Here is a 22,695-nt window from a genome sequence, read left to right on the forward strand (position 1 = left end):
AACTACGTAAACTAAATTTTCAACGTATTCTTTTTAATACTCCATTTATGCAAAAAGTATATCTTAATTATAAAAAAGACGTTTCAAAATTAAAATGTTAACACAAAGGAAAGTGTAATAAAACGTTATAAGATGTTTATTAATAACCAACTAAAATAAAAATACCTGGGTTTGACAGTTGGTGAGCAATATTTTTAGTGTGCATCTCTTTTTTTCTCATGGGTTGAGCTCAGGTTATTATGTCAACGGATGACATTTTTATCCACTATGCTACACTTTTTAAATTATCCGTCTAGGAATGTGTGGGAGGAAAGAATTGAGGTTATGGATTTAGCTTGAAACGAAAATAATTTAGCGAATTTAGACTATGAATAGACATAAATGTGAATGAAAATCCAGACGAAATGGTGTGTAAACTTAATTTATACGTCTAAAGATAGATTCTGTGCACGACTGTGTGGATCATTGCATTTTATTTACATTGCAGGCACTGCTCGGCGCTCAATTAGTTATCACACTGATTATGGTATCAGTGATACAAAAGTTGGGAAGTTACTCGTTCGCAAGATGGTTACTATGTTCACAAAGGCTGTACAGATATTTGTATCCTACAAATAGTGAATTGAAGAGTTTGGCAGGAGTTCCGAAAGAATCTTCGAAGGGTAAGAAAGGAGGTAAACATGAGTCGAATGGGAAGCCGGAGACGTTCCATGTTCCTCGAAGTCTGGATATACAGCTGGAGACGGCGCCCGTGACTCCTTTAGATGTGGTACATTTGAGGTTTTACACTGAGTATGTGTGGATAGTAGACTTCTCACTGTACACAGCCATAGTGTATCTTATGTCAGAGGTAAGTGTTAATTCGGTCTAATACTTGTTCTATTACCTTCTAGTTATGATCTATGTACTGTAATAAGGACTTTATTTTATCATCTATAGGGCTGGTTTTAGTCTAACATTAATTTACTTTCAACTTGCAGGTGTACACATCAGTATTCCCTCTGAAGGATGAGTTCAACTTGAGTATGGTGTGGTGTCTCCTTGTGGTGCTGTTCTCATTGTATCCTTTACATATCAAATATCAATTCCATGGTTTATCAAAAATCATAAAAGTGGTCCTGGTGTGGTGACCAGGAAAAGGTTGGGGACCCCTGATCTAGGGTTTACAATGGTATCTAGCTGTATGTGTCTATGTGTAACCTGCCATATAAATAAAAAAATATCCTTAACTAACCATACAGTAAAATCTTACTGAGCTTGACAAAGCAGTATTTCACAAGTGATGAGTCCATCGGTGAGCGTTCCACCTGCATAGTAGCCTTCTGTGTGTTCCTACTGGTTGCTATGATGGTGCTCATCGTCAGCGAGGCCAACCTTGAAGTGGGAGTAGACCCTGCTTATGACAGCTTCTATGAAAATGCCTCAAAGTTCCTTGAAAACCAAGGCTTGTCCTCTGTGTAAGTTTCTGATGTTTGTTATGTAACTTAAAAACTAAATAAGTATACTGTGTCTTGCAAAATTTAATTCAGTTATTTGCTGAAAATTCACTGTATGCTTGAATAAAAATATGTTTTCCATAACTAACAATCATTCAAGCAATGTAAAATGGTGTGATTATTAAATTTCATTTATATATGTTTTCAGGGGTCCAGCATCAAAATTAATATTGAAATTCTTCTTTGCTGTGTGGGCAGCTATTATTGGGACTTTATTCACCTTCCCTGGACTGAGAGTCGCCAGGATGCACTGGGACTCACTTAGGTAGGTGACCCAGATTGTACAAAGTCAAATCATTTATTTCAATTGGACCTAATAGCTCCAATTTCAAGGATTAAACAAGAATAATATATGAGCTTGTGGTCATCTGGTGAAGGGTTTTGCATTGAAATTGATGTGAATTTTGTGGAGAAAAGGAGCAAGAGCATAATTATGTAGTTTTAATTGAGTAATCTGATAAAACAAGAAAAATCCAATGTAAAATATTTATTATCTGAATAAGTAGTTAATCATTCTTTCATTCCAGATACTATGGAGACAATAAAATGAAATCATTACTGCTCAACTTTAATTTCGCAATGCCATTTGTGCTTGTACTGCTGTGGGTGCGTCCCATCACCAGGCACTACCTTACTGTCCGAGTGTTCAGCGGGATGGAGAAACCACTGTGAGTATTTTTATCCTATACTTACAAATATTTATTTTCTCGAAAACTTTTCTTGAATACAGTTTGAATACAGTCTTGAGTACAATTTGATCAATATATTAAAGTCAATTTCATTTCAATTTAACATTTAGAACATGCCTCCCATGTTGAAACATCAAATAAATATTGTCCATCCATCAGTAAAGCTAGACAGGAACAAGATTTCCAAAATAAGGATTTATATGAAGAAGAATGAGCAAGAAACTCTAATGATACTCTTTTTTTTTAAACTATTATTATTCCTTTACAGAATGACATCAGACGCGTTCGACACGATGCGTATAATTCTAGTGGCGAGCACAATAGTCATCCGGCTAGCGTTGATGCCGCGTCAGCTGCAGGCTTACTTGGACATGGCACAACGGCGACTGGATGTGCAGAAGAAAGAAGCTGGCAGGATCACTAACATTGACTTGCAGAAGAAAGTTAGTAGAAGGATCTAAAAATTTATTACAATGCTATATTTTAAAAATCAGTAGGATGCAGATAATAATGTTAAACATTAACTAGAAATCACGATTCATGTAAATTAATGGAGAAAAGCTCTACAAGTTTCGAGTCACAGAGGGACTCTATAGGCTGCGCGACGTGTAGTATGTCTCACGATAGTTTTTATAAGCTGTATGTTGCATGTTTCTCTATGAGTAGATACTACTGACATTACCACATTTCTCTTTTCATAATCCTATCAAACAGTCTTTCTCAATTAGTATCACTACATTACTTTTTGTAATCAATGTTTTCTTATCAAGCCATTCTAAGGCTATTTGTGTCACTGAAATGTATGTTATATTTTAAATTCAAATATCTTTTTGCAGATCGCATCAGTATTCTACTACCTATGTGTAGTAGCCCTCCAATACATTTGTCCCATCATAATGTGTCTGTACATGGCTCTGATGTACAAGACCCTTGGTGGGTACACATGGAGCGGACTCTTCTATGAGAGCCAAGAAGTCTGTACCATGGATGATAAGACGTCAACAGTAACTGACAGCATAGTGGAGGGAGATGGTATCGAACAGTTCCAGCTTGCTTGGGAGAATTTGAAAATGGTTAGTTGAAACAAAACAATATTTAGTTAAAGGAGTTGTCCTTTCAGTCAGTATTTTAATTAAAAAAAATATGGTTTACTCATGTAAAGTAATCGAAAAAAGGTCTATTAGTTTGAACTCACATTATGACTTTTATGAGCAGTGTTCGCGGCATGATTAATTTACTGTCTTACAATAATTATTAAAATCAGTAAAATACAGTACAACAAAAGTAACCATTAGTTTTTGCAAAACTAATGAAGATTTGTTTCCTTTGTTGATCATATTCTTTCTTCTTGGAAACTATTTTTGCAAGTCATGTAATAACCGAACTATTTCTCCATTCCCAGGTATTCACAGTAGACGTGTATCGAGGCGTGTTCGGCTTCGCGACGTGGTGGTGCTGCTTCGCGTGGTTCCTCACGACATCACTCGGCCTCGCCTACCAAACCTATTTCAGAATCTCGTGATATACAGACTCCATAGCCCTTAGAGTTCTAGTCACAAGTTGAATTATTTTGAGCGAGAAAATAATAAAGATTGGTTGTAATTTGTAAGATTGAATGATATTTCCTATTAAAGATGTTTAAGTGAACCTTTAATCTGTATTGTGAAAAGATTGCTTAGATAAAGATTATGATACAAAATGACTTGATGTAAATATCATGGTGACAGAGTAAAAAATACATCAGTTATTTATTTATATACAGACTAATGTGTTATGTAATGTTCAAAGAGTATAACTACTATAAAATTGTTATATGTTACAATTGTTTTATCAAAATATGCAGGGCTTTTCATCAAAAACTCTAGAAATTGAATTGTTTTTAGAAAAATTTAAGTATGATATTGTTTGTATAACTGAACATTGGCTGAAAAGTTATCAAGCAGAATCTATTAATTTTAAAAACTATTGTGTTGGCAACTTTTTTTGCCGTCAATCAATGATACATGGTGGTAGCTTGATCTTAGTGAAAGAGTCAGTGAAATATAAAGAAAGACAAGATATTACATTACTATCAGTAGAGCACACAATAGAGTTGTCCTGTGTTGAGCTGGATAGGCATATTGTAGTGTGTGTTTATAGGCCTCCTATTTTGCAGAATCTTAGTATTTTCAATTCAGTAATGGAAGATGTACTACAGAAAACATGTTCCAGTAGTAAACATGTTATAGTATGTGGCGATTTTAATGTTGATCTCCTGGAAAAGAACAATAATTGTACTAATTTGTTGAGTCTCTTTAAGTCATTTGATTTGTCTAATATTTTCCTAGAGCCCACCCGAGTAACATCCACCTCGGCGACATGTATAGATAATATTTTTTGCAACTGTGATTATTTACATAAGGACATTGTAAATAGATTACCATCTGATCACAGTGGGCTGACAGTCAACTTTAACACTGTCACGACTGTACAAAATAGGGAAATTATGTTCAGACAATTCACAAATAAAAAAATTGAGTTATTAAATCACAACTTAAAAAATGAATTAGGCAACCAAATACATGCTAGTGAATACCCGAGTGAGATTTATGACAACTTATTATCCATTATTAAAACACAGTATGATAAATTGTTCCCTTTAAAACGTAAACACATTCAATGTAAGTTTGTTTTTTGTGACTGGGCTACACCAGGTATTCGTATAAGTAGGGAAAAGTTGTTTGAACTTTACGGCATGAAACCATTTAATAGTAGTGAGGCTTTCCACAGTCATGTCTCCAGGTACTCAAAAATATTTAAATCGGTTTGTAAGCATGCTAAAGCACTTCATATTAGCAGTAAAATTAAGACCGCGGAAAACAAAATAAAAACTACCTGGAATATAATTAATAACGAGACAGGTAGAAATAAACCACGTAATGTTGAATTTAATTTAAATACTGAAAACGGACGCATCAGTACAAATTTAAAAGTTGCTCAGGAATTCGAAAGTTTCTTTAAGAATATTCCGCTAAAAACTACGGAAGCATTGAAATCGTCTCCATCTCTTTCTATCGAGCTTCTTAAAAGTAATGTTAAAGAATGCACTTCTGATTTCCGATTTCAATACACAAACCCACAAGCAGTCATCAAAGCATTCAAAGATATTAAAGTTAAGTCGACTGAAGATCTCTGGGGAATGTCGGTTAGGATATGTAGGTCTTTTATAGAGACTATAGCGCCTCATCTAGCTTTAATTTTTAACAAAAGTGTAGATCAAGGAGTTTTTCCAAATTTAATGAAACATAGTAAAGTAGTTCCATTATTTAAATCCGGTGATAGTGCAGAACCCAATAACTATAGGCCGGTCTCTATTTTACCAGTACTCAGTAAAGTATTTGAAAAACTGATACTTACTCAGATGCTGCGTCACTTTAACATGAATTCTATCTTTCATGATCAACAATACGGGTTTACCAAAGGACGCTCTACTACTGACGCGGGGGTAGCTCTGATTAAACGGATTTTCGCCTCGTGGGAAGAAGCTCAGGACGCTATCGGAATATTTTGTGACCTTTCGAAGGCATTTGACTGTGTTGAGCATGGGACTTTGTTGCTGAAGCTAGAACACTACGGCATTCGAGGGGTATCGCTAAATCTATTAAAGTCATACCTTCAGGATAGGCAACTTAAAGTTCAAATAAACAAAGTAAACTCACATGGGGCTAGCGTATCTATGGGTGTACCTCAGGGATCAATACTAGGTCCATTCCTATTTTTGGCATATATAAATGACTTGCCCCATTTATTCAAAAATGAACCTCAAATGGTATTATTTGCTGATGACACATCACTAGTTTTTAAAATAAACAGACGAACAAATAATTATGACGACGTAAATGATGCTCTAATGAAGGTTCAGAATTGGTTTACAGTCAATAACTTAGTCTTAAACGATAAAAAGACAAAATGTATTAGATTTGTTTTGCCAAATGTTAAAAGTAATAAATGTGACATATTATTGAATCGTGAAAAATTAGAATTTGTAAAAGAGACTACTTTCCTGGGAATCACCGTAGACGACAAATTGCAATGGGGTCCTCACATTACATCTCTAGCGGGACGATTAAGCTCTGCAGCTTATGCTGTCTGGAAAATCCGACAGTTAACCGACATAGACACGGCAAGACTAGTGTACTTCAGTTACTTCCATAGCATCATGTCGTACGGCATTTTACTGTGGGGACAGGCTGCTGACATTGAGTCTATTTTTATTTTACAAAAGCGCGCCGTCAGAGCTATCTACAATCTTGGTCGTCGCGAATCTCTCAGGGAAAAGTTTAAGGAGATCAATATTATGACCGTTCCATGTCAATTTATCTATGAAAACATTATGTATGTTAGGAAAAATCTAAACTTGTTTGACAAAGTGTCTGACAGACACAATTATGAAACTAGACATAAGGATAGATTGAGCCAGCCATTCTTTAGATTGTCAAAAATAAGTAAGTCGTTCATGGGATTCGGTGTTAAATGTTATAACAAAATTCCAGAGGAAATAAAACACCTAAATGAAAGACAATTTAAATTATGTATTAAAAAAACGATGTGTAGATTAGCATACTACAAATTGAATGATTATATAGAGGATAAAAATGCTTGGAGGCAGGCTGGTCCAGCTCCACAGGGTAACGAAAAAATAAAGTAATTCCAATAATGTAATAATAAAACCATGTTATTTCAATTTGTTCTGTTAAATTAGATACAATCATTGTAAATGTGAGAGCCCTGTAATTAGCTAAAACTGTATTAGACTAGTAGAATGCACTTGTGTCAGCTTGGAGTTGTCATGCTCACTCAAAGGTCTCATTGGCGGTGGCACGGGCATTGGATCGCTCGATTCCCTGCAACATGGTTGAGTTGGGCGGTGCTGGTGTACGTGTCATGTTCGTGAACGGGCGCTGTCAACTGGGACTGGTCAGCTCCAGACTGCATTAAGATTATTGTCCTCAGGGTTATTTTCTTTTTCTATCACTTTGACTAAATATTAGTTTTACATTGTTCTCACATAGTTGAAGCAATCGAAACAATGTAACCATGAATTGTATTGTGAAACTGATTGGAAAAGAGTAACCTATGGAGTTTCTTGCTCGTTCTTCTCCATAGGAATCTACACTTTGGAACGAGCAAATAGCTTCACTAGAGGACTGACCGACAGACTGACATTATTAATATTATTATATTTGCTTTGACGTTCAAAAGTGCCTTCCTGGTCTAATTGAAATAAATAATTTTGACTTTGACTTTAAAAAAAAAACACCAATATTACAATAGAACCGTCCTTGACACAGATATAGAATGAGAAATTGTTTTAAGAACTCTACGATTTCATTTACATTGTGTATAGTATTTTTTATTTACATTTTTTGCACAATACTACTTTAGTATTGTAGTGTGTAATGGCAGCGGGACATTTATTCTGTTATTTTTGTGTTCATGTGTGTGAGTCCCAAGATTTTGATCTTCCTACAGCAGCAATACCTGCCCTTAATTGTCAATTTAGTTACCGAAATATAGATAGCAAGCTTATTGTTGTGGTCATTAAAATATGATGCAATCCTTACTGATCGATTTCACTCTTAATCATAAATATTTGCCAACTCATTGTGAGTCATGTGTACAAAACTATTAGTATTTTATGTACATAATAGGTATAGCACAAATGCTTTCTATATGAATCTGAAATAAGAATTGAATCTAGGTGGTTGTGTAGGATTAGGAATGTTCTATTTATTATTGATTTGTATTGTACTGGACTGTTTTATAATAAATACCGAAAATGTTAACTTGTTTGTTTTATTGGAAACAATGCATACCTACGTACCTATTTATTTTAATAATGAAAAATATCAATAATGTTAAAATAATAACGACAACTGAAAGATTAGTCTTATTTTCCTTATTAATTATCTATTTCGAGTTTATCTACAGAAGGATAAAACGTTTTTCTCCAAATAAAGGTAAAACTGACGTGGTCTAATGTGTTGATGAATAGATGATTATTAAAAACATAAAAAGCCTACACAAATAAGTATATAATAGATAATCATTGATCTGTACGAATGTTTTCTAGTTCCCCGCTTCGTGTACATTCCAGAAAAAATATTTTTTATGTTACGCAACAGAGGGCAGTATTACAAATTTCGTATAGGCGATACCTACAAACTTTTAAACACAATGTGAATTTATATTTTTTCGGAAACTACTCAAAGTGGTTCCACTCAAAATATTATTTTGTTAAAAAAATAATATTAGTTATTATCTGGCAAAAATATCCAATGAAACAAAATATAAAATATTTGTAACGATCAATTTAAATTTACCGCTGATTTCAAGTGGTACGCTAGTGCAGTGGTTAGTGTAAGCAAACCAAGTTAATAATATCGGTAATGAATATATTTTTATCGTAAAATACATTTTTTTTATCAATTATTCTCAGCAAACAGTTACGTAAGTTAACTATTTAGTTAAACATGATAATTCATTTGATTTACCTGAAGAGAGCTGTAATGCGTGATTGTTAAAAAAAATGGTTTTGGTTTGGGTTGGGTAAAGGTTCTAAAATTAAACCACGTGGTAAAATTAAACCACGTGTTCACAGGTAATTCAAGAACATTATTTTTAAGAAACTCTTAAATGTAAATGCAATTTAATTACAATTTTGTTTTCACTCTGACTATCTGGGGGCACGGCAGTGCCCGCCAAGTCGAGCAAAAAAAAAGCGGCACGGCCGTACCATCCTTTTCTCGAAGCAATTCGGGCCTTTTTCGACCCCCTATAATTCGGTTGTGGATAAAGCAAGAAACCTGAATCTTCAGTAACTAATCCGGCATTGTATAAACACGGAATATTTAAAATTTCAGTCAATTTGAACCAGTAGTTTAAGAATGACAACTTGTTAAAGTTTCTAAATTTTGTCACTCACTGACTCACCGATCATCAAAAGTCCAAGGCACTTCTAGCAGACTTAGAAGCTTCATATTTGGAATACATATAGAGTTTAGTGTCTTAATCATGGGAAAACTTAAATATTTTGTAATTTCGGTCCAGTTTTCCAAATACACCAACTGCATCAATAACTTTGTAATCCCATATAAATATATGGGATTACAAAGTTATTTATGCAGTTGGTGGTTGGTGGTGGTTATAAATTTAATAGGTGTAGATAGGTACCTACCATATGAGGCAAGGGAGGACATCAAAGCCTCCGAGAAAAGCCCATAGAGACAGGGAGTGGGCTTTGAGAAAAACTGTGGCTGAAGCTCAAGAAGTAGTACCGGAAAAGAAAAAGAGGAAGACTACATATAAAAATAAGAAAATATCATAAGACCTTTAACAAAATTCGTTAGAAGTAGATGGTATCAAAAAGAAAGGCTCTACAAAAAGAAGTGAGATCTCATCAAAAACATCCTGTAAAAAACCCAAGTCTCGCAGCTCAGTCTTTCTACCGTCAAAAGTTGTGAGATCCATGTAATACCAAGTCGGTTAATCTATTTAGTGTCTACTTGAAGGACCTTCTGTCTTAAGTTATTACATAAGTTATTATCATGCCAATATTAAAAATATTTAACGTTTTAAACAAATAGATCGACTTGGACATCGCATGAAAACAAAATGAATATTACAATATTATATTAGATTCTTTAGTCTCTCGCGCCTCACGCGATTGAAACTCTCGTTCCTGTTGGTCGCTGGCCCGTCGTGCTGTGTAGTGTGATACATACTAATAATCAAATCAAGCGATGTCCAAGTCGATCTATTTGTTTAAAACGTTAAATATTTTTAATATTGGCATGATAATAACTTATGTAATAACTTAAGACAGAAGGTCCTTCAAGTAGACACTAAATAGATTAACCGACTTGGTATTACATGGATCTCACAACTTTTGACGGTAGAAAGACTGAGCTGCGAGACTTGGGTTTTTTACAGGATGTTTTTGATGAGATAAAGTGTTTTCAAAAAAATATTTCTTAGCAAGCTATGAATGGTTAACAATGTTTTTATGAAATAAACTATCATGTTTTTTCATTATTAGCTCAACAGTTAGGTATATTTACACTTTTTAATATTGATATTAACATTTATATTACTTTACTATTTACTATAATACATGATTTTCATTAGGTAAAGAATCAGACAAATCATGCCAAGGAACATAAGACAGGTTAGTTCACGATGTTTTCTTTTACTTAATATCTGTGGTGTGTAAATAATATTAGAATGTTCATAATAATTCAAAAAAACTCATATTGGCACTTGCCAAGTTTCGAGCTCAAAAAACTTTATTGTACATGAAATGATGATGACTTTATTAGCAATTCATTTGAAATTTTAAGTTACAAGTTCCTAATCCTAGAAATTGTTTTATCGATATGTCAGACCACACCCGTTATCGCACAACACTATTACCACTACGCCATGTTCAAAAAAAGCTGCAGATGTCATTTTCTAACCAATCAGGAAATAGCACGCGCGGAACGAGCGCGTCCTATTGGTTGACCCAAGGAATATTCCAGAACAACCGAGTGACGTCGAATGACGCATCCCCGCTCTTATAAACTCTGCGGTGAAATTCCGCCGCCATATTATTTCGTGAAAAGAAGCCGTCAATCGCGCACCTTTGCTGAGTTTACTCTACGAGAGTCAACGACTGAGATAGTTTTACATTAAAATCTAAAAAGTAAGTGCACACTTTTGTCTATTTTACTATATTTTATTTACTGGAATAATTTAATCTCTATATTTTGAATTTCTTTTGTAATTTTGCAAATTCTTTGTGTTGCTATGAGACTTGGAGGCGGGAAGTATTTTCATAAATTTTTGTTGTATAGCTGTGTGAATTACTATTCATAATTAAATTGAATAATCCACGTTGTCATATAGTAATGATTTTAGTGAATATAAAACATAATAATATGGCACGTGAGTAAATCACCGTCTTTGTTCATCTTGAAAGAACCACGTGGTGACTAAAGCAGGTGTTAAGTTTCCAGTATTCTATATTAATGTTTTTACTGCAATATTGATTACTTTGCATCCGTAGTATTACTATTTATTCCGCGATTTGTTCTGGAACGTTCCGTTGTTCTACAGTAGTTATTGATTTTTCATGTAATGGCCGCCGCCGTTGCAGTTTCTGCTTCGTAGTTGAACTATTCAACACATTAGTAAAGTACGTTATTGAGTAAGTCGTGAAGGATTTACCGTCTAATGTATTCGGCGGTTTTCCCACGTGATAATTCTAGATTTTACGTTACATCCAACAAAATGGCGGCGTATAACCTCTTATGTCCGACTTCCTTTGATGAATAATGACCTGTTAGGATTTCGAATGCAAAGATAGTGTGCTGTTAACACTTATTTCATTGAACATTGTGATTTATTGTTACAGATGGCAGCCAAAGCACCAGCTGTAGGTATCGACTTGGGTACCACTTACTCATGCGTGGGAGTTTTCCAGCATGGTAAGGTGGAGATCATCGCCAACGACCAGGGCAACAGGACCACGCCCTCCTATGTCGCGTTCACAGACACCGAGCGTCTCATCGGTGATGCCGCCAAGAACCAGGTGGCGATGAACCCCAACAACACCATCTTCGGTAAGTTTCTAGTCACTGCTGTTAGTTGTTAGTAGCATACTCTTGCATCACCATAACCTTACATTGACCCTTCATGCTGTTTTAAATGTTAGGAGGACGAAGTTCGTGTAGGCAAACCGGCATCATGAATATACTCAACCAGGAAGCGATAGCGTTAGTCATATTGTCAACACGTGAATAATGTATGATAAGCCCTCGTAACACCACGGAGTGGTTTGCGGTCTTTTCCGGGCGGTTGATTGTAGCATCCTAGTTACAGAAATAGGTCGCGCGATCAATACACAGGACCTAGGTCATTCAACTGTGTACCTGACGATGCACTTATAATATGAAACTAGCTTCTGCTCGACGTTATCTAACGTATATCGAAATTTTACCTGCAACAATGAGTTAAATATTATATTATAGCAATGACTCATTCAGGCGAACTGTTGTTTCGGGTAAATTTGGGCCTACCAAAAACCCTAAGCCGATGTTTCTAGTTATGTGGGAGCAATGATGAGTCATTCTTTAAATCCCTCTATCATATCTCAATATTGATGACTAACTTCGATATACTGGAAATAATTTCATTTTGTAATTTTATTATGGGATAATAATCTTTACATAAATAAATTCTACAAGATGTGACTCATCTCATTTGGTGTAAAACTCGCGAAAGGTCAATGGGTTAGACAAGAACAAGGTCACAGACTTGTGTGTTTATAACACAAGTTTTATTAGGTACTAGGTTTTCATGATGATATCCAATATACTAGACTAGAGTCTCTGAACATATTGAATGATAAAAGTATTCTGAGGAAATAAAAAAAGTATTAAATATACTTTTAACATCAATGGAATTTTCAACAAGTCTTATTTGTTTGTTACAGATGCTAAACGTCTCATTGGCCGTAAATTCGAAGATGCCACAGTTCAAGCAGACATGAAACACTGGCCTTTCGAGGTTGTCAGTGATGGTGGCAAGCCTAAGATCAAGGTCTCATACAAGGGCGAAGACAAAACTTTCTTCCCTGAAGAAGTTAGCTCAATGGTGCTCACAAAAATGAAGGAAACAGCCGAGGCCTACCTTGGCAAAACGGTGCAGAATGCAGTTATTACGGTTCCAGCGTACTTCAACGACTCCCAAAGACAAGCCACAAAAGATGCGGGTACCATCTCTGGCTTGAACGTTCTCCGTATTATCAATGAACCGACTGCTGCTGCGATTGCGTACGGCCTTGACAAGAAGGGTAGTGGAGAACGTAACGTATTGATTTTCGATCTCGGTGGCGGTACCTTCGATGTGTCCATTCTGACCATCGAGGATGGTATCTTCGAAGTAAAATCCACCGCTGGTGACACTCACTTGGGAGGAGAGGACTTCGACAACCGTATGGTGAACCACTTCGTGCAGGAATTCAAGAGGAAGTACAAGAAGGACCTCGCCACCAACAAGAGGGCCCTTCGACGATTGCGTACTGCTTGTGAAAGGGCGAAGAGAACGCTCTCTTCATCTACACAGGCTAGCATTGAAATCGATTCTCTCTTTGAGGGTATTGATTTCTACACATCCATCACCAGAGCTCGTTTCGAGGAACTGAACGCTGACCTGTTCAGGTCCACCATGGAGCCTGTTGAGAAGTCTCTTCGTGACGCGAAGATGGACAAGTCACAAATCCACGACATCGTACTTGTAGGTGGTTCTACTCGTATTCCCAAGGTGCAGAAGCTCCTTCAAGACTTCTTCAATGGAAAGGAGCTTAACAAATCCATTAACCCCGACGAGGCTGTAGCATACGGTGCCGCTGTACAGGCCGCCATTTTGCACGGTGACAAGTCTGAGGAGGTCCAGGACCTGTTGCTGCTCGACGTGACGCCGCTGTCTCTCGGTATCGAGACCGCTGGTGGTGTCATGACCACTCTCATCAAGCGCAACACTACTATTCCCACCAAGCAGACTCAGACTTTCACAACCTACTCCGACAACCAGCCCGGAGTACTCATCCAGGTATTCGAGGGTGAGCGCGCAATGACCAAGGATAACAACTTGCTCGGTAAATTCGAGCTCACTGGTATCCCCCCTGCGCCCCGTGGCGTGCCTCAGATCGAGGTCACCTTCGACATCGATGCTAACGGAATCCTTAACGTATCTGCCGTCGAGAAGTCTACCAACAAAGAGAACAAGATTACCATTACCAACGACAAGGGCCGTCTTTCAAAGGAGGAGATTGAGCGTATGGTTAACGAGGCCGAGAAGTACAGGACTGAAGACGAGAAGCAGAAGGAGACCATTCAGGCTAAGAATGCCTTGGAATCTTACTGCTTCAACATGAAGTCCACCATGGAGGACGAGAAGCTCAAGGACAAAATCTCAGACTCCGACAAGCAGACAATCCTGGACAAGTGCAACGACACCATCAAATGGCTCGACTCCAACCAGCTGGCTGACAAGGAGGAATATGAGCACAAGCAAAAGGAACTGGAAGGTATCTGCAATCCCATCATTACCAAGATGTACCAGGGAGCGGGTGGTATGCCTGGCGGTATGCCCGGAGGCATGCCTGGATTCCCTGGTGGCGCACCCGGTGCCGGAGGCGCTGCTCCCGGTGGCGGTGCCGGACCTACCATCGAAGAGGTAGATTAAACTAACATTCCAACAATTCACAGCATGCTTTTACTGATGTTGCAGTATTCAACTACAGTACAGTGTCTCCAATAAATGATTGAAACTCATTCGACTGTTTTATTTGTTGACTTTATTCTGTATCTACTTTCTTATATGCATACAAAATATAATTTTAGAAGTAATCTGGTTTGTTCCAATAGTCACTAGACAAATGACTGGAGTATCTGAACAAAATTACAAACTACGAAATTGAGGTAGCCTATTTTGTAGTTATGTACCTAAACCTGATTTTTTTCAATTATCATACTAGCTAGGTAAAAAAAATTTTAGGTGAAGAGTAGGTATACTATTCAAGGTCAATGTCACTAGGTTATCGATTAATTCAAAAGCTGCTATTTTACGTAGGTACCTACCTACCTTACGATCGATTGATACCTACCTATACAACACCATTGTGTAATACCTGCCTACTGTAGATTCAATATCTACTACTATATAGATGTCGCTCAATTTACAATCATAGACACAATTTACGTTTACTATCATTCATCTTTCGAAGTTAGTTACCTACTCAACACTAGGTCTCAATTCGTGTCAAGTATACTTCCCCAAATCACTGTTCACGACCCCGGCACTTCTCGTGTCTTGCAAAACTAAGGTTGTGTTCTGTGCAACCTATGCTAGGTCTACCTACTTGCCTACCATTTTGATTCATGTGTGTGTGATAAATAGGTATTTTAAATACCATCTGTTATGTATATTGCCTTATTTCACTTACAACTTTGTGGAATCTCGGATTCCAACGATTTGTGAATGTAGTAAGTAGTTTAAAAATTATAATAATATCAAACGAATAGTCTGGAAGCGAGTTTTATTTATAGTATTTCGCGAGAAAGAGCAACGGTTGACCTATAAATAGGACCGAGAAATTATTAGGTACCTACATTTAGAAGATGTGGAATTGAGATTGCTCTAGCTCGACCTGCTAGGTAGGTGGTATATACCTAAGGTGCATGTACAGTGCAATGACCTACCTGGTAAGGGAAATCCATCCATCTTTAATTTTGATGGGCAGATATACCTACATTTGTACATAGGTAAGTACCTACTTACTTACCTTCCAGTTTTGCACACCGCCCGCCGATCAAGGAAACAGTTTACCAAGAACTCTAGCTAGGTTTAGATACTTGCGTGTCGCGGTGTACCTACCTAGTCATTCAATTCTAGTTATGTTAAAATAAATGCCTGAATAAACATTTTGAAATAGGTACCTAGATACAACTTTAACTCATGGTCTTATTTAATGCCTACAATTGTTTTAATTCCTTTTGTTTTGTCTATTGTCTACAACAGCACACCTATGGCGGATATAAAGTAGGTAACTCCCACACTCACAGATGAAGTTTTCCATTTTTGGACGGATAGTCATGGAGAAGTTATTATTTGCTAGTGAGCTTGTGATGTGTAGGTTTAAATAACGGATCGTGGCAAGGGCATTCTCTTGTAGTGACAAGTTAAATTATTATTATTTGTAAGAGTGCTTAGAAATAATTATTTATTTTTCATTCATTTAATTAGTACTAATCTTACTAAAATTATAAATGTGAAAGTTTGTGAGTTTGTAAGTATGTGTTTATTACTCAATCACGTCAAAACGGTTAAATGGATCGGTATGAAATTAAGAACAGGGATAGATTATTTATGGAATAACACAAATTAGGCTACTTTTTATACCACGAAAACGCAGGCGAAGCCACTACCTACTCATACCTAATTCATATCTCTTCGTTTAGCCACAAGAATAGAATGCTTTTTTAACTCGATCCCAACTCTGAACAATCAAAGCATGAAAGATAGTGGGAAGGTTCAAGTAGTGCAACCTTCAAGCGGGAGGACAGAGGAGACATTAGATGATTTTTCATCCAGAAAACAATAAAATTAAAGATATTAAAGATAATAGTTACCTCTTAAGTACTACTACTACCTACGTAGAAATATAGGTGTGTAGGTAGGTAGTACCACAAATTTTCAATGTAGGTACTGTGTAACCGGTCACGGTTGGAAGTCGTTCATGTCAACGACCTTTCCCCGTTCATTATGTGTATTAGAGGAAGCCACAATATCCCGTTTGTTTCTATTATTACTTTGATGCATAAAAAGGAATTGTCTGCTGCGGTAAGTAGCGTTACCATAAAGTGAATAGCAAAAGTCTGGAAAAATATTAGGTGGTAAGTATTCGAAATAAATTACCTAAAACATATCTCATTTTGGTATAGGTTTATACTTTGTTTGACCAACGAAATAATCAGGGATCAATATATCATGCATTACAGAGGTACCTGTACTCAGATATGTAAGTACCTACATAGGTATAGTACCTACCGTCATATCCTAACATAACACATAGGTAGATTCTAGATAGTGCCTATCGCGTAATAAAGTGAAGTACCTTTCTAGTTGTTTGAGTACCTAGATATGAATAATATTAGGTACTCATACAGAACAGTATCCTTAGTACGATTTTGTTTTACGTTGAACGAAAACAAAACGAGAGCGCGTTCGGCACACTGATTGGTTGGCACGATTGAACTAACCAATCAAACTCGTTTGTATTTTGTACGAATTAAGGGTACAAAAAATGCAAACTTAGTCTGCCACATTACTTATTTCTAAAATATGTTTCGGGAATGTCCCTTTGTTAATAGGGTATATGCGCATGATTCAAATAACGATAATTTTTTTTTCATATAATCTCTTTTCCTTTAGATTTATAAATCTATCAATAATTTTCAATATAATTTTGTTTTGAATAAGAAAATAATTATTGCAAAATGCACAAAATAAGCGGGAAATTCAAATTAGTTGAAACGCATTGCTATTGGTCAGAGTAGTTTGTGACGTCAAAGTCTATAATAACAAATATCAACTAGTGCTATTGTTGAATGCTTGCAACGAAATTCAGTTTTTTTGTGATTTTGAGTTGATATTGAAGTGATATTGTTTCGTAAAAGAGTGGCAGGAAAGTCACAGGAAATGACTGATATTGGTTACGTCAAGGCACAATCGGACAATCTTCCAAAAATTGATGTGTTTATGATGACCGCGTATTTCACATCAAATTCGGATTTTACGTCTACTGAAATAAAAGGAGTGAAAGCAGCAAGGTAATTACACAATAAATATTATATTTATTTGGTTTTCGACGCCTTCTTTGGATAATTTTTACCTATAAGTAAATAGAAATAGCCTGGAAATAACATAACCTTAAAATGCGAATGGGAGAACATTTTAAGGTTATTTATTGTATTGTGTGAAAAACATATTATCTGAAGCTGAGGCTGCTTTGTATCATTAACTTGACACTTTGCTTGAGTATAAGTGGCGTGCTTTGCACTCCCTCAAGTTCTCATAAGTACATAGGCTGAGGCTTATGTCCACGGTTGGACATAGGGCTCAGCCTTTGTCCAGCACTGGACTAACACGGGATGATGGTGATGATGATGACTGCTTGAACTGCTAGCGATCACTGCACTTTCATTAAGTACTTTATGGTATCAAAATACCTTATTAGATGAAAACGCTTTTCACAACAATATAAACAAGTTGATGGAGATATCATGTCCCTTTTCATGATTTTGCACCACTTTCTCCTTACGTCCTCACCTCTCGGGACAAGAAAAAATACTTTATTTGGTGCATTTCTATTTGTATTTTTACACTCGGGCACGATACAATATTTAAAAGTCGGTTTACTATCCTGTTGCATTATGTAATTGAAGTGAATTCACGTAAAACACGAAATATATACAAATTATGACCCAAAACACTTTGCAGTTTCAACTGTTATTATAGACTTTGACGTCACGCGAGCGCGCCAAAATGACGGTCGTTTAAAATGCTGTTACGAATCTATTATTTTAAAACTGCTTTTTTTGGTGCTGGTTTTTTTTAACATTTATATAATGATGTAAATTACCATTTAAAAACATTTAAAAAATACATGCATATACCCTATTATCCTCATTCTCTGTATTGTTTTGGTAGATAAAGATGGTGCATGACGTTATTCAATTATTATTTATACTGTTATCAATCCTTGAGCATTCCAATTATAGGTACTTGTAGGTATCCTATATCTACATATCTCCAGTCGAAAGTTCCATCAGATTACCTGACCGCTGACTCATATTCCACACTGTTCTAGGCTTGAGCAAATTTTAAATTGATAAGCTAAAATTATCTTTGATACGTAGAACGTGTTATGCTAATGTTTATGCAAATATCTCACGATCTTTTGGCTAGAAACCAGATATTTTTGTATGGAATTTGGACTCTGAAAACACTAACAAATCAAAATGTTGTATGCACCAGATAAACACTAAATATTCTAGCTGCTTACTCAAAGACAGAATTTAGTTTTTGTCAAATATCTGGATCGATACAGGTTTTTGTTAAAGATCGATTGTAAAATGTCTGCGGTTAATTTCAGTTGTCCATTTGGTCGCCATTTCCTAGAGGCTATCGGATATTCTCGAAGGTAATTCTCACAGTCACACGTTATCTAGTAAATGAGTAATATCGATGAAAATGATTACGGAAGCAAATTGTTTACATTTTATATCATTGTTTTCATATAAGTGCGTCCGAATGTTTGTTAAGAATGAGTTAAAAATAAAACATTACTAAAGATCATAGCTATTTGTTGGAACATGTATCATGGGTTGATGCATGATAGAAGTTCTAGAAGCAGTGTTCTATAGATTTTGGGACAATGGTGTGTGTGTGTGTGGATTAATGTGACTTGCTTCAGTAATTCTTTTAGTTTTTATTTTATTTTATTAAGTTCGTCTAATCGTTTCAACTTCAGTTACAAACCTACATTCTACACCTATCCAGATTCCGACCACATTCCTAAGGCAACATTAATCCTATCCTAAAAAAAGAATTTTAATAGATATGTACTAGTCTGATTTCCAGATAAACAGCACTTCATACGTATTAATTCTAACATAAACACCAAAATACCAGACGTCTATTCTGGAACCGAGGGTATTAGCATAGTGGAAGGTGCTTGACTTCTTTAAACAAAATTGTAATAAGTATCACAAATATTTTTACGTTAGCTAAAAAAAGTTGTCATTCGCACCGTAATGTAGACGTAGATAGTAAAAGAAATACAATTTGTAAACAAACTACGAACACTGGAGGGCAGCCAATAATGAAGTCCTGACAAGGGCGTCGAGTGATGACGTCACCACTTGACGTAAGGAAGATCCACTGAAGCCCTTCTTCGGTTGTCCACGATGCTCTCGATATAAATAAACATACTTCAGACGTAGAATGTTCTATTTATAAGTAAAGTAGATATATCTTGTCTATTTCTATTTGAAGATCGTCTCGTTGGTCCAGCGCGTGCAAACGCGACTGCTGAAGGTTGCAGAGTTTTATTCTCCAGTGTAAGGGTTTTCGGTTTCAAAATTCTCTGTAGATGTTTGGGCTATTGATTTGTGTAGAAATTGTCTAATGCTAGGTATATTGAGAACAATTAAAATAAGCCGATAAAAATTAATTACACTGCAGTTAAGCCATAAGCACATAGCTTGTTTCTAGATACATGTATCACAACTGAATACAGGGACTTTGATTGAAAACCCCTTGTGTCTGTAGTGACTCATGCTTCCAGAAATAATGGCACAATCAGTAGCATTGTGTAGCGTAGGTGTGACATGCTACAGAAGTAAAACAAGAAACAGTTTCAGTTGACATTTTATTTTGGCAATGCAAACAGCGATAACACAACATATCCGACGTCGAATCCACAGTAATTATTTGTTAGAACCGCCTTCAGTTTGTGCTATTACAAAACAACGGGATACTCTTTAAATGACTACAATTTATTATCACGATTACATAATTTGATCGAATTTTTTATTGAATATATCTTTCACTGTCTGCTTTTGAAAGGAATAAGGAGAAATTGTAGGAGATGTGACACCAAACTCTCAAGTCTACGTCACTTGGCTGTTTTTTCTTCAATACCATATTCTTAAGGTAGTAGGTCATTATCACAATCGATTGATTTAAAAGGAAATACAAAGGATAAGCACCTTTATTCATATCATAATGAATGGATGGAACCACAACACAAAGCTGTTGTTTCATCGGTTCTCAAAGAAAACAGGAATTAGATTCAATTATCCTATCTACCGTTTTGGTAAGCAGCATGAGGAAGGTTATGAGATCAGACTATAAGAATAAACATCCGAAATAATCGAATGATGAATACTAGGAGGTGTATCATGTATACGAATGGGTGGAGGTTCGCTTAGAAGCTGAAAGGCTTTTGGGTGTCTGACTGACCGAAACCATCATGATGGTGGTAAACTTTGTACTTACATGTGTTAAGCAATTATTAAAGTTAAAGGAGTCAAATATAGTTGATGCATGCTACTAAAAAGTTTGGCGATGACAATGAATTATTATTTACTTCACTGAAAGTCTTTTTAGAAACTATTAACTTTTATCGGGATGTGCGTTTCATCTTAACCTTAAACTATGACCCTATAAAAATAATATCTTGGGTACTTAGAGCAAGCAGACAGTGTCAGACAACCAACTTCAGCAAGCGAACACTAAATTAACTATTTCTCGAACTATTTATTTACATTACGAGTACAAAATGTTTTGTTTTCTATGCTTTATCAATCAGCACACTTCCGTGTTCCAGTTTCCTGAACTATAAGGCCTGGCCGGAGCCACATCGCAACCACTCCATACCTATATTACCTTAAATGTACACGATTACCAGATAAACCAGATAACACGGTCAATTATCGAACCAGCCGGCTAATATTAGCTGTCCGATGTGATTTTCCAGATTAATTAGTTTTCATCCAATGATAATTACGTTCGTAATAAAATATGAACCAGCCAATACGGTCAAGCTGTATGTGTGTTAAGTCTAGTAATATGTACTCATTAGTCTACTTCACATTCCAGCCGGATAGCTCGCGAAGTGACCGTGTTACAGATTCCAACCATGACATTTATTAATCCTAGTATCTCGCTATTATGTTTGTCCAAAAACAAAATGGATGCGTTGAATTCACTTACACTTAAACGAAAACAACAATCAGGTACATTAGTAAAAGTAGATAATATAAAAAGTATTATAGCCGTTTCTTACAGTCGATACCATATTTATATAAAACGATATGTTTAAAAATAATCTGGTGATTTATTTACGTATATAAACACATAAATCAATTCACTCGCTCCACGCATAATAATATTAAATAACAAATCAATATACATCTCGATTTAACATCAACTTATTGCGTAAATTTACCTATAAATCTAGAGGTTCACGTATAACCGATACAAATCATATAAATGCGCTTATAACAACTTTTTATTAAATTACAACACTATCATTAACTAGTCTTATACTTTTATTTTCTGGAATGTTCAGGACCACGTCATATGTTGCTTGATTTCAGAATTCATAATATCATACCTTATTTGTTAGAAAATGTTATGAATAAATTATATCTACTTCGTATGTATGCTAAGTAGCTTTTCACTTTTTTGCTTACAAAATTCATATTTCCGTTACCCCATCATATTTTTCTATGACACAAAATAATCCCAGCTTCTCGTACTTGCTACTCATGTTAACCTCAAAACCCAGAAATAGTTCTAGCAATATCAAGCACCACATGACGTAACCAGAAACTCATCGATCTAATTATAAGCATTAAGCGTTTACTTACAATATCAACAACTGGGATCGTAGGCTTACGGTGCCTGACGTGAAATAGTAGGGGTCTCTGTCATCATTACAAGTTCCTTACACTCTTCTATGTACATGCATTCGATGGTCATACACTAAACGTTTTCTTAGTGGGTAGCTAATTTGGTAATTTGTTACAGTTCAGTCACTCCGAGGTATGACGGTCTACATCCAGGCGATGGCTGGCGAGCCGTCTGATGACAAGGAGTCCAGCGACCTCCTCGTCTTGCCGTGGGCCTGGTGTCAGTAAAGCGAGGAGCTGGAACACGGCCCGTCCACTCCTTGCAACTGTTGTTCGGGATTTGTAATTAACTGCAATGGAAGATTGAGACGGTTTTGTTACTTACTTCATGGTGTTATAGAAGTCTTTATAAGCGGCTATTTTAATGCTTCTTATTCCGCAATCGTAAATATGGCATAATGTTTAGTATTTGGTAAAATTCGTATTTGTGGTGTCATAGATATCTAC

The 22,695-nt window shown here is 36.0% G+C and overlaps 3 protein-coding genes across 6 annotated transcripts in view; 2 read left to right on the top strand and 1 right to left on the bottom strand.

Moving 5' to 3' along the window:
- Window positions 1–242: 242 nt before the first annotated feature.
- LOC118268614 (transmembrane protein 161B) lies at window positions 243–7,467 on the top strand. Its single transcript, XM_035583161.2, has 9 exons — window positions 243–407; window positions 488–850; window positions 981–1,060; window positions 1,242–1,457; window positions 1,645–1,761; window positions 2,024–2,164; window positions 2,454–2,628; window positions 3,022–3,258; window positions 3,588–7,467. Exons 1-9 carry the CDS (start codon window positions 405–407, stop codon window positions 3,705–3,707), a joined length of 1,452 nt encoding a protein of 483 aa, XP_035439054.2. The 5' UTR covers window positions 243–404; the 3' UTR covers window positions 3,708–7,467.
- Window positions 7,468–10,738: 3,271 nt separating this feature from the next.
- Window positions 10,739–14,541, top strand: LOC118268613 (heat shock 70 kDa protein cognate 4). The gene is made up of 3 exons (XM_035583160.2): window positions 10,739–10,907; window positions 11,619–11,826; window positions 12,699–14,541. The coding sequence occupies exons 2-3, from the start codon at window positions 11,619–11,621 to the stop codon at window positions 14,450–14,452; spliced, it is 1,962 nt and encodes a 653-aa protein (XP_035439053.1). The 5' UTR covers window positions 10,739–10,907; the 3' UTR covers window positions 14,453–14,541.
- A 5,646-nt stretch (window positions 14,542–20,187) lies between these two features.
- Window positions 20,188–22,695, bottom strand: part of LOC118268665 (uncharacterized) — a 51,319-nt gene continuing 48,811 nt past the window's right edge. For all 4 annotated transcript variants that reach the window (XM_035583239.2, XM_035583238.2, XM_035583237.2 and 1 more), the window contains exon 8: window positions 20,188–22,538. In XM_035583239.2, the coding sequence (XP_035439132.2) occupies window positions 22,470–22,538 (69 nt within the window). In that variant the 3' untranslated portion in view covers window positions 20,188–22,469. The remainder of the gene's footprint in view (window positions 22,539–22,695) is intronic.

Source organism: Spodoptera frugiperda, chromosome 29 (assembly GCF_023101765.2).
Source record: "Spodoptera frugiperda isolate SF20-4 chromosome 29, AGI-APGP_CSIRO_Sfru_2.0, whole genome shotgun sequence".
In the NCBI taxonomy this organism is placed as follows: Eukaryota; Metazoa; Arthropoda; class Insecta; order Lepidoptera; family Noctuidae; genus Spodoptera; species Spodoptera frugiperda.